The 16534-nt window shown below is 45.9% G+C and overlaps 1 protein-coding gene across 1 annotated transcript; it reads left to right on the top strand.

Moving 5' to 3' along the window:
- The first annotated feature begins 5 nt into the window (after positions 1–5).
- Positions 6–15334, top strand: LYAR (Ly1 antibody reactive). The gene is made up of 9 exons (XM_019716586.3): positions 6–177; positions 5640–5814; positions 6531–6645; positions 8943–9050; positions 9171–9254; positions 12632–13064; positions 13343–13429; positions 14442–14527; positions 15016–15334. Exons 2-9 carry the CDS (start codon positions 5693–5695, stop codon positions 15148–15150), a joined length of 1170 nt encoding a protein of 389 aa, XP_019572145.3. The 5' UTR covers positions 6–177; positions 5640–5692; the 3' UTR covers positions 15151–15334.
- Positions 15335–16534: the final 1200 nt, after the last annotated feature.

The raw sequence follows: 16534 nt of genomic DNA, 5'->3' as shown, positions 1-16534 counted from the left end.
AGGCGCAGCGCGCAGGCGTGCGGGGCGGCTCGGAAACGAATTCTGCGCGGGGAAGCTCGGGAGCGAGGTGGCGGCGGCGCTGGGCTGGCGGCGGCGACGGCGGCGGCGACGGCGGCGGCGGCGATTCCACGTGCTCCCCGCGGCCAGTAGAAACTGTTGGCGGACGCCCGCCGAGAGGTGAGCGCAGAGGCTCAGAGGTGCGACCTGGGAGGCGGGTTGGGGGACCAGGAGGGGCGGGGGCAGCATGGCCGATGCCTGCGTTTCCCCCCTGCGAGCCCCTCCTTTGGTTCACACGCGTGGAGGAAGGAGGAAACCTTTTCAGCTCTTATTGGTGGTCTGGAGAAGTGCAAGGAGTCCTGGATTTAGGATGACCAGTTATTTCCGGTTTTCAAACGGAACGGTTCTTGTGCCGGGAACCTTCTCTGTCGTGGGCAAAGCGGGACTCCCGCTTGGGTCCCGCTGGCCTGGGGTCAGGCTTGCCGCATGTTGGGGACTAGGCTCTTGTCTTCCCTGAGTCTTGGGGAGCTCGGTCCCTACGGAGGAGGCCTTAGGGCATAGAGCGAGCACGGGACTCGCTCTCAGGGCTAGAATCACTGCGTGTGAGTCCAGGTTTCCCACTAACGGGATGCGTGACCTGCTGCAAGTTACTTGACCTCTTTATGCCTCACTCTTCTTGTCTGTCAAAAGGGAACAGTATAGGACGTAACTCAGAGGACTCTTGTGGGGATTACATGGACACAAACGTGTTAAGCACCTAGGACGGCTTGGCGCATAGTAGGTGCTCAGGAAACGTCAGGAGTCTCTGCAGCTCCTACCTCTGAGGAAACAGGGAGGGGGACGAGGTAGGGTGTATTTGCAAGGCTCACTTTCCTGCAGAGGGGGTCCGCTTGGGACTTGTTCACACAGCACCGCCAGCTCCCTGGCATCTAGCGTGGAGCCTGACAAGAGGTAGACGGCCCCAGATCGTTCTTGCACCAGTGAAGGGATGCTGTTTAAAACAGTGCTGGTGAGGCAATGTGTGGGGAGGGGTGAGGTTTGGCTTAACCTCTCCCGGTGCCAGTTTGCTCATCGGTTAAGTGGAGACGAGTGTACCTACCTCCTAGGGTTTTTGCAAAGAGCAGGGGAGAGCTCCTGCGTGAAAGCACCTCTGGACCCTCATCACCCCCACATTCGGGGTTTAGACAGGATGGTGGACAGTATGTGCTCGTCTGTCCAAGAATTCCCAGGGTTTCTTGGAATTCTTCCCCTGGAAGGGGCTCAGGGCTGGTCTAGTGGGCCTGATCCCTTGTCTCAGAGATGGGAGAACTTGAAGTTCAGAGGGGATGGTGACTAGCTTGAGGTCCAAGTGCCTATTGGTGACTGTGCTGAGGTTGCCAGCCTGGCCTGTCAGATGGCCTGTTTTGGTGATGGTGGTGGGGATGGTGGTGGGGGTGGTGGTGGTGGTGGTGGTGGTGGTGGTGTTTAGGTCTGTGTGTATACGTGTGTGAGAGAATGGTTTAAGATTAGTGAATGTAGTTTTTGTAGAAAATAAATAATATAAAAATGTAGAGGGAGGAGGCTAAAAAATTATTCCAAATCCCGATCCCAGAACTGAGCCTGAGGTCATAAGGGAACAGGGTGGTAGAGTAGCACCCATGGGGTGGGTAGCCAGAGGAGACTGGAGTGAATTTATGAAGATAGATGAATTGAGGTCATATATAAAGAAGCATGGGTTTAGGAGGTTACTGGGTGTAACAGCATTGTGTGCAAATTGATAGGTCACAGGAAATTCTAGCATTGGGTAAGGCTGAATCTTTCACATCTGGTATCTTATTTAACTTTCCGCACAATGCTCTAAGGTAGATATTAGGCCCATTTTATAGATAAACAGATTCAAATTAGGGTGCATTTCTTGAGATCATTTAGTTTTTAATTGGCAGATGCAGGCTCCAGCTCAGATCCTCTGGCCCTGAATCCAGTCCTAGTTCAACAGCACGTGGCTGCCACCTTGATAGGAGACCGAGGTGCCCCAAGTTCCTCACAAGTTCCCAGCCTTTTACTGATGCTGTCAGCATCACTTTCCAGTACCTGACACCCTCCTCTGTGACACGGCTGGTCTTGCTAAGTGGGGGCTGGCCTTAGAATTAAGACTTAGGGCCCTCAGACTTTAAAAGGCCAGGTCATTTGTAGAGCCTTTGAGGGATGAGGGTCTCAAGGTCGCAGATGCTGAGTAACGGCCAAGGACATGAGCAGTCGAGATGGAGAGGCAGGGCAGGAGACTGGGCTTATCGTGCGGCCTGTCAGGCTGCCTCAGTTTTCTCACAGAGGGAGGTGGTGTGAGCATACCTGTGCTGGAGGTGTTGGTGCAGTTGTGATGGTACAGGTGAAATCGCTGAGTGGAGAGCTAATGGTCATGTTCTAGAAGGATATCTGCATCATCGTTTTCTTGGGTTACGACACGTGGCGAGAGCTCAGTCAGTTGACCAACAGATGAGTAGACAGAAGCTCACACAGAGGACCTGGTCTGCTTTGGGGGGAGTGCACCTGGTGTATATGGGTCCTAGTGCGTACCTGGCACGCAGGAATGTCTGCCGAGCTGAATTACAGTGACTTACCTGGGCCGAGAACCCACATATGCTCTCAGCCGGTCCACAAACATTGCTTTCTGCTTGCCCTTCTCTTTCACATGCCCACATCTCTAGGAGGATGAGCACACAGAGTCTCTGTGGCTGGATTGGGACCTGGCCTTGGGCAGAGAGAGTGGGAACCAAGGGAGGAAAAGGGAACTCTTGTTTAGGTTCGGCCCCATGAAGAATGCCATCTTTTTACACTTGGGGCTAAATGTTGAAATGTATGACATCTGAGCCCAGTGGACGGCTTCCTAAAAGTCTTCATGCAGCATGTTTTCAGCTTTCCTGATTTCCACAGGAGAAATGCTACAAGTTTACCCAGAACATCATTTGAACGTTTATTTAAATTTCTTCCACATTTATTTAGTCTTGTGATATTTGAGTAAGTTTAATTTTTTGTTTTAGATGATGCTTGCTGTCTTCAATAAGAGGGAGTGAGCGTTCACATGGTGTCTTTTTGTAAGTTGATGCATTTACACTTCTGACATCGTTAGGTCTGCACTGAGACACAGGATACCTGCTGCCATGCAGTTAGGATGGTTTTCAGCTTGCTCTTCTTTGCAGTGTGTCGTCCCGTCCATTCCCCCCCGCCCCCCACCCACTCCCCCACACGGAGACACACAAGTGTTTCCACAGAGGGCTAGGTAAGGTGTGAGGCCTGATCAAGGTGACCCTGACTAAGGGAGAGGTAAGCTGCTTACAGGCCTTATCTGTCTCATCAGCGAGCAGGCGGCCACGTTGTCCCCATTTCATATCAAGAGTGAAAATGCAGGGAAGACTAAAAATCCTGAGGAAGGCACTAACAGATAGAGCTACTCATTCTGCCTGTAAAAGCAAACAAAAACAACAAACAAATTTCTGAATGTGAACATTTGCCGCAAAAGACTGAATGAAAATGATTGGAGAGGTATTTTTCTGATAGACATGAGAGGTATTTTCTCCTCCCCTCCTGAACTGACGTTTACTCTGTGTGGCTGATCCCCAGAAGGATGCATGATTACACAGATTGTCCCAGCCTCTTTTTTGTCAACGTCACTAGCTTTCGGTTGATACGTTTTGTTTCCACTGGTCTTTCCCAGGCCTTTAATTCCTGACCTTCCACGACAGACCTAGTCTCCCAATTGGATCTCACAGCTTTCCGAAACCATGTCCTCTCCCCCTCAATCAATCAAGAAACAGAGTAGACCTCGACAAGGAAGGTCAGAAAGCTCTAGCTTAACTCTGAGAGGCTATTTCTCGTTGTTGACTCTCACGATGAAAGGACTTAGACGTTTTTCAGCAGACAATTTGGCTTCTCGAGCTGCTTCTGTCTTGTGTGTATGACGGCCATCTGTTTCTTGGTGACTAGTTAATGGTTTGCTCTTCTTACACCAAAGTGCCCCTACAGACTGTTTATTGATAATGTGGTGTTGGCCCTTGTTCCAGCCTTTGTTCTCCCCGGAGAGGCAGGGTGTCCTCATCGCGTGTCATTAATCTGACAAGTGCAGAAGCTTGGGGGGGGGGGGGGCGGCACAGTCCACATGAGTCCAGCTCCCCAGGACTCGCGACTGTGTCACACATCTGTACGGTACCCTATAAGAAGGTGCTCGTGGCTGCAATCACACAGCAGTCCTGTTTGCTTTCCTCTGGAGTTGCTACAAGGCTCTTGCTGACCAGATGCCCTCCCTTGCTCACCGAGCCTGAGGGTGAGCTGAGGAGGGGCCCCGGGGCCGGCGCCCGCGTTTGGTGTCAGGCAAGCTGATGTTCGGCAGTGCCCCGCAGAGCAAGGCCCCCGGAAAGGTGGGCTGGGCCTTGGTGAACCCTGGAGTTGCAGGCAGACGTACATTTCCATTCACGGCTGCGCGGCTGGGAGCAGCCCCGACCCTTGCGTGGGGACAGCAGGGCAGGAGAGGGATTTCGTGCGTGAGCATTCTCTGTGAGCCAGCGGTCCTTGTTTGTGCTGGAGGGTTTCTGGATGCAGGCTTCCCCTGAAGCAGTCGCATCAGCTTACTTGGTCCTTGCCTTCATTTTCATCATGAGGAAGAAAGTGATGAGTTAAATAGTTCTGAGGAGTGTGCTGGGAAACATTTCTAATGTAAATCGATAATACTCTTTAAGAATCTAGTGATTAAAAAATTATATAAGCTGGAAAATTAGTGTGACTCTGTCACACTTTTAGGTGAATTTGTGTTTTGTGGAGCACCGTAGCAGTTCCATGAATTTTTAAATGGTGGTTATGTATCTGCAGACGTACGGAATGTCCCCTTGGTGCTGGGGCCACCTGGGTCTGTGAACGCCCTCCATTAATTCAGCACCCAGGACTCGGGACAGCTGCATGTGGTTCCATTTCTTTCCTGATCCCACAAGAAACCACAGGAATGGGGCCCCTCACCTATGCCCTGTCCACTAGGACTGAGGGTATATTTGAACATAGTAATGCCTATATGAATGTTTTCTGTGCTTATGGAAGTTTTTTACGGGCTGCTTCTCCACCTTCTAAACCACCTCAATTCCCATCCCCCCCCATTATATTCTTACTGAAGTAATTTGCAGTGTACATAAGGGGAAGGGGGAGAGAGCGGAGTGGGGGTAAAAGGAAAGTTATTAGAAAAGGTAAGCTATTTCACTTAATGTCCCCCAGACTCTTCATCTCTAGAGCCAGCCTGCCTAGTGTAAATCCTCGTTCTGCTACTGTGTGACCTTGGACAAGTTACTTAACCTCTCTGTGCTTCCATATCTTATAAATTGTGACCAATAGTCTTTCCCTCATAGGGTTGCTGTGAGGATTAAATAAGTTAACATATGTAAAGCTTTTAGAGGGCCCGGCACATGGTGAGCACCTACTCAACAAATGTCAGCCATTAGTATCATCGTTAATGATAATTTTGCTTACATAGTGGTAGAGTTACATGTGGATTGCTAATCAACTTTGATTCTGTTTGTAGTTATTTCCATGTGAAATTATGGTTGAAAAATTAGCTGTATGATCGTTTATTGGGAATAAAAGTTTCAGACTATAATGATAATTGTCTTTTTTTCCTTTTTTTTTAGGACAAGACTTGAAACCTATCTTGGATAGAGAATATTTTATCATTTAGCTGAAAATGGTATTTTTTACATGTAATGCATGTGGTGAATCAGTGAAGAAAATGCAAGTGGAAAAGCATGTGTCTATTTGCAGAAACTGTGAATGCCTTTCGTGCATTGACTGTGGTAAAGACTTCTGGTAAGTTCCAAATAATTCATGTCGATCCATAGTAAAGATCCAGACCACTTGCATTTATGCAATCCAGTATCATTAACTACTGTCGCCATATTGTACATCACATCCCATGATATTTTAATTATATTTTTTATTATTTATTGAGGTATATAACTTATATCAGTTCTGGTACCACCATTTTACACCAGCTTTTAACTTACTCTACAAAGAATTATTGATTGCCTACTACATTACCAGGAAATCATACACATTTTATAACTTAAGATACAGCCACCATATTGCAGGTTTTTTTAGTCATTGTATACACAGGACTAAACAAAAATGCTGCCTATCGATTTGGTTTAAGGCATTGTACATAAAAATGGGTGGAAAGTTTGGTAGTGGGTTTTATACTGAACAGTTTGGAGGAAGGAAAATGTTATGACCAGGAGGCTATAAGCATAGTAAGTGAAATAGGTGGGGTGCTCGTGCGGTGGACGGGTGTGGGGTGCTCGTGCGGTGGACGGGTGTGGGGTGCTCGTGCGCTGGACGGGTGTGGGGTGCTCGTGCGGTGGACGGGTGTGGGGTGCTCGTGCGGTGGACGGGTGTGGGGTGCTCGTGCGGTGGACAGATGTAAAATAAAGCGGTGTGGACCGCAGAAGGTAGGCGCTGCGTGCTAACATTAGACAGCCTCCAATCTGAGACTCAGTCTAATGGGGGAACCTTTTATCACTTTACAGGGGTGACGACTATAAAAACCATGTGAAATGCATAAGTGAAGAGCAGAAGTACGGGGGCAAAGGTTATGCGGGCAAAGCCCACAAAGGCGATATGAAACAGCAGGCATGGATCCAGGTAAGCTCTGACTCCCCTAGCAGCTTCTTCTGACGTCTTCCCCTTCCTCTGGAAGCCTAAGGAACTAAGAATAAGTGCATCATCCCGGCACACACATCATGTCTTACGATAGACTGGAGCTGAGCAGCTAAACCTTGAAAAAGAGTTATTTCTCTGTTAATATAACTGCAGTGCATTTTCTTTTTAACCCATATGTTTTGCAGATTTCTGGCAAAAATATTTTAGAATTCTCACTAGGTTTCTCTTGGCTCTGAAGCTTTCTAGTCTGTATTTGTTTCTAGTAATAATACAGCTTTTATAACTCAAACCATGTTAACCTCTCATATGTGTTGGTCACCAGAATTAGGCAAAATAAATCATGAATACGAGGAATTTTCTACTTAAATAAAATGAAAACATGCACAATAAAAATGGCAAAGCAACGAAATCGCTAATTCACTGAGAGGTGTGATTGCCAGCTCACAGTTTACAGAATAGATAGCAGGAGGAAGGACTCAGAAAGGAAGGTAGGAAAATGAAAAGACAGATGTCATCTGTATGGAAATTCTACATTTTCCTAAAAACCAAATAAATAATAGTTACTTCCTCCAGTGATAGAGCTTAAATGTGAATTTTCCAATATTGGCAAGCTTACTGAGTTACAAACTGCTCGGAGGGAGTCTTCTGTTCACAAAGGCCTGACAAAGTTTGCCCAGTGCAGACTCAGAAGCTAGTGACAGCCCTTAACAAAGATATTTAGGCTGGCGACCATCAAGCCACACTTTGGGGCACTGTATCTGTAATCCCCCCAAAGAATAACATTCCTAGTCCCCTGAGCTTGAGGAACCCGTGTGCGTGAGCTCCATGTCCCTTGTCATCATATCGGGAATGAAATCTAAAGCAGGGATCAGCCAACTATGGCCCAGGAGTCCACCACCTCTTTGTAAATAAAGTTTTATTGGAACACAGCCATGCCCATGCTTACGTCTTGTGTGTGGCTGCATTAGCGCTACAAGCGTGGCATTGAGTGGTTAGGACTGGATGCTCTGCAGAGCCTAAAATCTCTACCATTGGGCACTTTACAGAAAAGGGCTCACCAGTGACCATCTTTTTTGTGTACATTTCCCTAACTTTAATAATTACGTTCTTCCTCTGCCTTCACTGTGATTGCTATAAGCATTTTCTCCAGGACACTAATTTTTATCTGTTTTGTTCTTGCTATTTCCGATTTATTTATTAGATCTTAATGCTTTTTTGTCTTGGGCCTCAATTTATTTCCTAGTCCTTATAGTATCCATTTTTGTCTAATTCTTTTGATCACTTTTGGTGTGCTCATATTTTTTTGCAGTTTTTAAAAATTGTGGTAAATTATACATGATATAAAGTTTACCATTTTTAAGTCTCCGATTAAGTACAAGCACCATTGGTTGAAAAAACTGCCCTTTCCCAATTGAATGATACTGATGTCTTTGTCAAAAAATCATTTGATCATATGTGTGAAGGTGTGTTTCTGAGCTCTCTATACCATTGGTCTGTCTTTATGCCGGTTCCATACTGTGTTGATTACTCTAGCTTCATAGCAAGCTTTGAAAGCAGTGTGTGAGACCTTTGTTCTTTTACAAGCTTGTTCTTTCTCAAGGTTGTTTTGGCGGTTTGGTGTCCTTTGACAGGCCATGTGGATATTAGGATAGAGTCTTCTGTTTCTGCAAAACAAGAAAAGTCAGCTGGATGTTGATAAGGATTGTATTTCCCTATAGCTGTAGATAACTTGTGTGGTATGACATCTTAATAATAAGTCTTCCAATCCATGAAGATGTCCATGTGTTTGTGTCTTTAATTTGTTTCAGCAATGTTGTGTGGTTTTAAGTAGATAAGTCTTTCATGAAGTCCTTTGTTAAGTTTATGCCTAAGTAGTTTATATTCTTTTTGATGCTATTATAAATGGAATTGTTTTCTTAATTTCTTTTTCAGATTGTTAGTTTGTAAAAATGCAGCTTGATTTTTGAGTGTCAATTGTTTATTCTGCAACTCTGCTGAATTTGTTTATTGGTTCTAAAGGTTCTTTTTGTGGAATCTTTAGAGTGTTCTAGATATACGACCATGTTGGCTCTGAACAGAGATAATTTTACTTCTTTCCGATTTGGATGCCTTTTATTTCTTTTTCTTGCCTAATCGCTCTGGCTAGGCCTTCCAGTACTATGTGGAATTTGTAAGCATGGACATTAATGCAAAATCTGGACGTGAAATGTGAACCCTGTAACCATGGTTACATGAAACACATGTGTCAGTTGTTTATTGTTTGTCTTCCTTTTTTGCAGAAAGTTAATGAATTAATAAAAAGACCCAATGTCAGCCCCAAAGTGAGGGATCTTTTAGAGCAAATTAGTGGTTTTGACAACATTCCCAGGAAAAAGGCGAAATTCCAGGTATGTATTTGATATGACTTCCCCAACTGAGGGGATATGGGCCCATCAGTGACAGCTTGTGTGTACCTGTCAAATTGGATAATGGTTTTTTGTTGTTTTTTCCCCTTTTGTTCCTGACAGAATTGGATGAAGAACAGTTTAAAAGTTCATAATGAATCTATTCTGGAGCAGGTGTGGAATATCTTTTCTGAAGCTTCCAGCAGTGTAAGTCAGATCTCATTTTAGATTTGCAGTGTGGCAAAAATGAATTTGTAATAATGCAATAGGAATGTCTTATTTTTGGAGGTCAAGTCAGCCTTCTTTTTCAGAGAGCCTCTTTGGCCTTCATTTATGGGAAGGAATAAACTGAATGCACTGCAGAGAAGAGTTCCTTATTGTGCCAAGACAGGTACTTAATCCCCATGTTTGATAATGATACCAAGTAACACGGAATGATTTGCTTAGAAATCAGGCTGCGGGACGTATTGCAAAGAACAGGAGCTTTGGGTGTCTGACAGACCTGGATTGAATGCCTGCTGTGCTCTCTGCCAAATGTTTGATCTTGGGCATGTTATTTAACCTCTTGGAGCCTCAGTTTCCTTTTCTTTAAAAAGTGGATCATCATATTCATTCATTTATTCAATATCCACTGAGTCCCTCTTCTGTGCTGGGCCGTGAGCAAAAAATATAAAATATCTCAGGTAGTGATAGTGTCGCGATGGAAAATAAACAGGGTGAGGACACAGAGAGTGACTAGGTGTTCTTTTGGGGCGGGGGGGCATGAAGGTCCTTGACATGTACTGAAGTGGCCGAGGCTATAAAAGCATCCCACCTTATGCCCAGCATTTAGTGGGCACTCGGGAAGCGCTGACTCCTTCCTTCCACTGGAGTGATTCAGTCAACTGCCTGCCTTGTTTCCCCGAAAATAAGACCTAGCTGGACAATCAGCTCTAATACATCTTTTGGAGCAAAAATTAATAAAAGACCCGGTATTACTATATCATAGCATATCATATCATAAGACCCGGTCTTATAGTAAAATAAGACAAGGTCTTATAGTAAAATAAGACAAGGTCTTATATTAATTTTTGCTCCAAAAGACGCATTAGAGCTGATTGTTCTGCTAGGTCTTATTTTCGGGGAAACACGGTATTAGTCAAAATGGGTTGATGTGAGAGACCCCAGTGTGAAATACACATGCAGAGAGTGTTGGTTTGATATCCTTTAGCCACTTTGTTGGTTACATTGTTAATTTAATTTTTCCTATTCAGTTGCATGCTCTTCCCATTTGGAGACTTATATTAGTAGTTTAAAAACAAAACCTCTGGGTCTGACTGGTCTTTCATTCTGGTCACATTGTCAAGTGTTGATTTGCTTTACATAGAATAGTTTGGGCAGCAAATTGAGTTGAAGATGAAACTTTATCTTGGCAGTATACCTAGCATTTGTCTCAGAATATACAAATTGGGCCTTTGAAATCATAGAACCAACCACTGAATTGGCATTTATGTGGCACCTATTTTTTAAAGGCTAGTTCCATTACTTTAACTAAGAATCAAAGATTTGAAATGGGTCAACTGCAGGGTTAAAAAAAGTTCTTTCCGATTTCCCTTTTGAAACTATGAACATATTAAGAATTAAAAAAATCGGTAAACAGCTCGTGGTAAACTCTGAGCTCTAGAAAATACAGCTTGTTATTGCTTTGCCTTTGTCCCGTGCACTTCACAGCACGTCCCAGGGTCTGTGGTGCAAAGCAAGAGGTCCTGGGCCCTGTTTGTTCATGCCCCCAGTTGTAGCCCTCCCTTTGCTCTGCTCTGGGCATTCGTCCTCTGCTGTGATGCTTTCTATACCCAGCACAATCGCACCTGGTCATGTGGATACCAAGACCTGCCCCCACAGAGCTGTGTTCTAGGTGGGGAGACAGACAGCTACGCATATTGGTTTATGCCGTGATGTCAGGTCGCCATCAGCACTAGGAAGAGCAAGGCAGTGGGAGGGGCAGAGGAAAGGAGGGCGCTGTGTTAGGAGAGAGCCAGTGGAGGCGTCGCTGAGCAGACCACACGAGAGGAGAGCCTGCAGTGAAGCAGAAGACAAGAAGTGGGTTTGTCCACTCATCACTGAGGGGCTGCTGGGTGGGTGGATGTGTGTCTCCCGATGCCCCACCTCCTTCCCCTCTGTTGGTTTGGATGTAGAGGCAAGGCACCAGCCAGACACTTGTTCTGAATCGGGTGGGAGGCAGGCTGAGGTTGGTGGCCCTGGTGGTTCTCATAATGCCTGACTATAAATACGGGCAGAATCGCAGGATAGATGTGAAGTTGCTCTGCCCCTCTGCCTCCTGAGTCCGTTTCTGAATTCATTCTCTGCCTCCCTACCCCCCACGTGCCGGGACTGCTTGATTCTCTCACCTGCTACTGAGAAAACTACGATTTAGTTTAACATTCGTTCCCTAAATGCTACTCTTTTGGGCAGAGGTTGAGCACTGAGATCGAGAGGCATGACCTCCGTAGCTTTCTGGAACTTGAGTTACAGCCAGTCCTTCATGACTTGGTCCGTTCTTGTACTTGAGCTAAAGCCAGTCCTTCTTGATTTGGGGGGCAGTAGATCCCCTCTTGAGACCTAGTCTCCCAAAGGGGAAGACTGGAGGAGGTGACATAGGAAGTTGACTGGCTGGTAACTTAGAGACGGAACTTGTGCCAGGTCCCCGGAGCTGCTGCCACCGACCCTTGCGCTTCCCCTCCGACGTGTCAGAGCGCACAGAACAGTGGGGTAGAAGCTGTGCTGTGCGCCATCTCTCGAGCAGGACCTGGTGTAGAGATTCTAGCCCGTTTAGAGTTGGGGTACAGCTCTGCTGAAGTCACTGTGCTGACGTGCTGATTTGCATAAGGTAGTGCAGTAAAGGGGAGGTTTACCTTACCCAGTGTATGTAGGTGTTTAGTTTTCTGTGACTCCTTACCCGCTATCCAGGTATCCCCGTTCCTCTAACGGCACCTGTCTAATCTGACTGACGATGAGCTCATGCCTCTGCCTAGTACTTGATAGTTTACAGACCCCTTCCCGGCCGGCCGTTGGGCTGGTTTATGGAGCATCCCCTGTGCTAAGCTCATGACACTTGTTCTCATTTTGTTCGTACATAACTGTATGAGGTAAGTATTACTGCTTCTCATCTTACAGATGAGGAACTAGGTTTGGAGCAGATAAATACCTTGCCCTGAGTCACCTGGCTGGTAATTAAGGAGCTGGAACTTAAACCCAGGTCTGCAGCTTCATACATCTAGTGGTTTCTACCACACCTAAGTGCTCACCTTCACTGAAAGGAAAGGTGACTAGTGAGCCAAAATTACAGGTCTGGCTTAAGTGCTTTAAGGATTCCTCACTTTTCCGGTGAAACAAGTGTGTGTTAAATGCAGAGCGGTGTGGGCTGGGGAGTTCTTCCCATTTTGTGTATTTAATGCTCCATTTTAACAATTGGGAGCCGTCACAGCTAAAATGGTAAGTAATTAAGACGTTCTTCAGAACACTGTTCCGGTAGATACACACAGTGATGTGAATAAGTGAGTCTGGAATGGGGACTTCAGTGTTTCTTGGTTTTGCTTAATAATAAGGAACCAGTCAGTAACGGGCAAGGTCAGCGGCCACTCAACCACGTGGCAAGCCCCCCTGCAGAAACCTCCACCAAGGTGCCACCTTCCAAAGCAAATGACACCACGGAAGGACAAGCAGAGGTGAAGAAGAATAAGAAAGAAAGGAAGGAAGAGCGGCAGAAGAATAGAAAAAAAGAGAAGAAAGAACTAAAGTTAGAAAACCAAGAGAACTCCAAGAGTCAGAAGCCGAAAAAGCGCAAAACAGGACAGGAAGCTGGAGGGGAGGACGCCCCCGAGCCCACCGGCTCCACAGGGAAGAAGAGCCAGAAGAAAAGAAAAAAAGGCAAGCTTACGGTGGACCAAGGAGTGGATGGAGATGGAGCCCTCCGGAGAGATACGGACAAGGAAGAGACCCAGGCCGGTCCAGGAAAAAGAAAGCGGAAGCTTTCGGAAGGTGTGTGGCTAGCTTATGCTCTGGGGTTTGTTAAAAAATTATGAATACTGTGAATTTGGGATGTATCAAGTCTGGTAGACCTTGCATTTTGAACCGGGTGAGGCAGAAAGCTCTCCCGTTTCCTCTCTGACCTGGAGGAGAAACCCCATGGTGCTGGGTTGCTTGGGGACTGAGCAAGGTGATGGGTGTCAGGGGCCTGGCCGTGGAAGACTCATGAACTGGTAGCTTCTGTCATAAATGCAATATCTGTTGTGTTTTTAATCTTTCTAATTATTTAGTTGAAGCAGATTCTAAGAAGAAAAAGATAAAGTTCTCAGGACAATCAGAGGGTGGAGAACCGGAAAACCATGACGTTCCTGCAAAAGGTATCACTGCTACCATCCAGCAAGCTCTGCCCTCTTTAGGTTGGGGTGAACCAGAGGCCTGTGGGAGAATTGAAAGTAAAATAAGTTCTCTAGGGTGCGACTGACTCCTAAGTAATGAATGAGAACTGTGTGGTCACTCTTACAGTGTCCGTCTAGCTTTAAGGATAAAAGGGAAAGCAGCCAAGACTAGAAACATGTATTATCTTTGGAATTGAAAATAAACGCAGTTCTGCTTTCTGGGACAGTTCCTTCCTTTCCTGCAGCCAAACTCGGCTGTTCCCCACTCATGTCTGGGTCTGTCCCTGGTGTCTCTTTCTTGGAACTCCATGGCCAGCTCTCTCCCTCAGCTGGAATGTGCCCTTGTCAGGATCGTCTCTGGCCGTGAAGGCTCCTCTCACATGCTGCCTCCTCCACAAAGCCGCTCCGGGGGTCCTGCCAGGCAACGACAGCCAGGGACTCGAATGGGAATTGAGGCTTTATTAATGGAGGTTCAGTAACTGCCCATGTTGGGTTAGACCTCTTAGCTTCGAACCCACCCCCCAACTTGATCTGTATGAGGCTTTTTTAATTAAATGTTTTGTTTTGAGATAATTGCAGGTTCCCATGAGGTTGTAGAATGAGTCTCAGCCCGCTGTGCAGTAATTATTTGGGGCTGTCCTCGTTCAAGGTTAACGTCCTGTTGCTCATCTTTGTCTTGCTCACTGTGCCTAGACAGCCCCGGGCTCTTAGCGGGTCTTAGACCTGGTTGGGTTCAGTAGATGCAACTATCTTTTTACAGGAATTTGTAGTGGTGATGCTATTTATGATACTTAGTGACCTGCTCACTCCGAGCACAAGTACCACGAAGGGCAGTTTGTGCTCCCGGGCCACTGTCCTGGGACAGGTCAGGTGCCTGCTCATTCAGGATTAGTTCTCTTCCCGACCGGCAAATAGATGTTGCAGAAGTCATTTTTTTACGCTTCTGGTAGTACAACAAAACAGGACGTTTTACATATTATTCTTTCTATTGTAGGTAAATTCAACTGGAAGGGAACTATTAAAGCAATTCTGAAACAGGCCCCGGACAACGAAATAGCAGTCAAAAAGTTAAGGAAAAAGGTATGGCGTATGTACCTGGTTGTGTAAGCTGGGGGGATCGGCTCTTATTTTTAAATGTACAGTTTTGTTTTTATAAAACCGAAAATGCTATAAATTTGTGTGTCTTTATCTCAGTGACTTCCAGGCTTCTCCAGTAGCCCCTCTGGGCTTGTGGGGAGAGACTGGGGCCAGTTCCCATCACACTTCCTAGGCTGGAGCGATACCTGTGTTAAATGTGAAAATTATCTTCTAGATATCTTGCTATCTTTTGATTATTCCAGAGCAGTGGTTTCTTCTGTTTCTGAACATTTTATCGATGTGTGACACACACATAGCAAAGTGCTCACACGTGTATAGCTACACAGATTTTCAGAGAACACACCTGTGTAACCAGCACCTGGGTTTCTGTTGGTTTTTACTGTTGCCCTACTTCTGGATTAAAGAAAGGATATTTTGGCTACACTTTCAGGACAAATACCCCCATTTGACAGTTGTCTTTCTTTGTGAAGGTTTTAGCTCAGTATTACGCTGTGACAAATGAACACCACAAGTCTGAAGAGGATGTCCTGGTCATCTTTAACAAGAAAATCAGCAATAACCCCACCTTTAAGTTATTAAAGGACAAAGTCAAGCTTTTGAAATGAACATTTTTATATTTATAAATTGAATCCATTCTGTTGATTTCTTTTCATTGCTGTTTTTAAAACATGTGATGAGTTATAGCAACTCAAATTTTGCTTTCCAAAGCTGTATTTTTAAGTTAAGAAAAAAATATATTTTTGGTAGATCTTTTATGCGAAAATAAAATATATTGTCCAAAATTCTAAATCTGTGATGGTGAATGTAACTTACGTACTTTAAAAAATACTTCTATGTGGAAAATATTTTTAAATGTGACAAGGCAAAAAATAACTCCTCCTTTGGTCAGACTAAAAGTATTTGTTTTAACTACATCATTTCTATCCATTTTCAATTAGGTTTTGGTGGGTTTGTGTTGTTAAAATGTGTGAGTTGCAGTAGTTCCTCCAGGAACGGTGGTGACACCACTCTTGAGCGTGTGATAGTCCTTACCCAGCCCAAAGTTCCACTTTTTTTTTTTTTTTTTAATGTTTTACCTCCTCCCCCCCCCCCCCCCCTTCTTTCACTGGGTCAGCCGCTCACAGCAGCTCTCACTGCCACAGGCTGCTCTTGGCAGCACGCGGTAGCAGCTCCAGGGAAAGCTGTTGTTCACAATCTTAGCTGTAGAGGGCGCAGCTCACTGGCCCATGTGGGAATCGAACGGCGTTAGGAGACGGCGCTCCAATCACCTGAGCCACCCGGCCAGCCCAGTTCCACTCTTTAGAGGAGGTTTTGCTAACGGTTTGGCCCGTCCACACTGGCCCAGTCTGTCTTCAGCCAAAGACATCTGTCAGTGACTAGATTTTGGGTGTGGCTTGTGACCAGGCCCAGTGAACAGCTCATTTGAGACTGAGTCCATTGTTTAGCCATATCGCTGTTCTAGCGCTCTGATTGGATTGAAATGCTTTCAGAAATGCTGTCCAGTGCCGGAGGAGAGCTGTGTTGTGCCCATTATGGGTATTTGAATAGGTTTTGCCCACAAGTCCCTTAAAAGCTGAATCACCCTTTTGACAGTGTTAACTTATTGTCAGTACCTCATACTACAGGTGAAAGCAAGACTGGGACATGGAACAAGTGCTGACGGATTGGGGGTGGGTGAGTAACAGGAGGAGGGGCAGAAGGGCAGACAGGTGCTGTCTGAGCCTCAGTTCCCGAATGGGCCCGGAGGACCCAGCTTCCCGCTGGCCTTGCCGGCTGAGCTGAGCACCGTTCAGACTGATGTGGGACGTGCCGCTGGGTGATGATGGGATTCAGCGGCACAGTCAGGGTGAATGTGACCTAGGCTGTAGAATCAGGCCTGGAGTCGCCCCGGGTTGGTCCCTTCATATGTAACCTCTCTGAACCTCACTTGTTTCATCTGGGCAATGGGATAATAAAGGCCCCTTGGGTTGTCATGAAAGAGCTAATTTG

Source organism: Rhinolophus sinicus, chromosome 1, assembly GCF_057876585.1.
Source record: "Rhinolophus sinicus isolate RSI-liver-muscle chromosome 1, RSI-T2T, whole genome shotgun sequence".
Classification (NCBI taxonomy): Eukaryota; Metazoa; Chordata; class Mammalia; order Chiroptera; family Rhinolophidae; genus Rhinolophus; species Rhinolophus sinicus.
This window is presented reverse-complemented; position numbering and strand designations above follow the sequence as displayed.

Coding starts and splice junctions, on each gene's coding strand:
- LYAR (XM_019716586.3), top strand. CDS start 5,693: ATGGTATTTTTTACATGTAATGCATGTGGTGAATCAGTGAAGAAAATG. Junction 9,255..12,631: donor TTTCTGAAGCTTCCAGCAGT/GTAAGTCAGATC, acceptor CTTAATAATAAG/GAACCAGTCAGTAACGGGCA. Junction 14,528..15,015: donor TCAAAAAGTTAAGGAAAAAG/GTATGGCGTATG, acceptor TTCTTTGTGAAG/GTTTTAGCTCAGTATTACGC.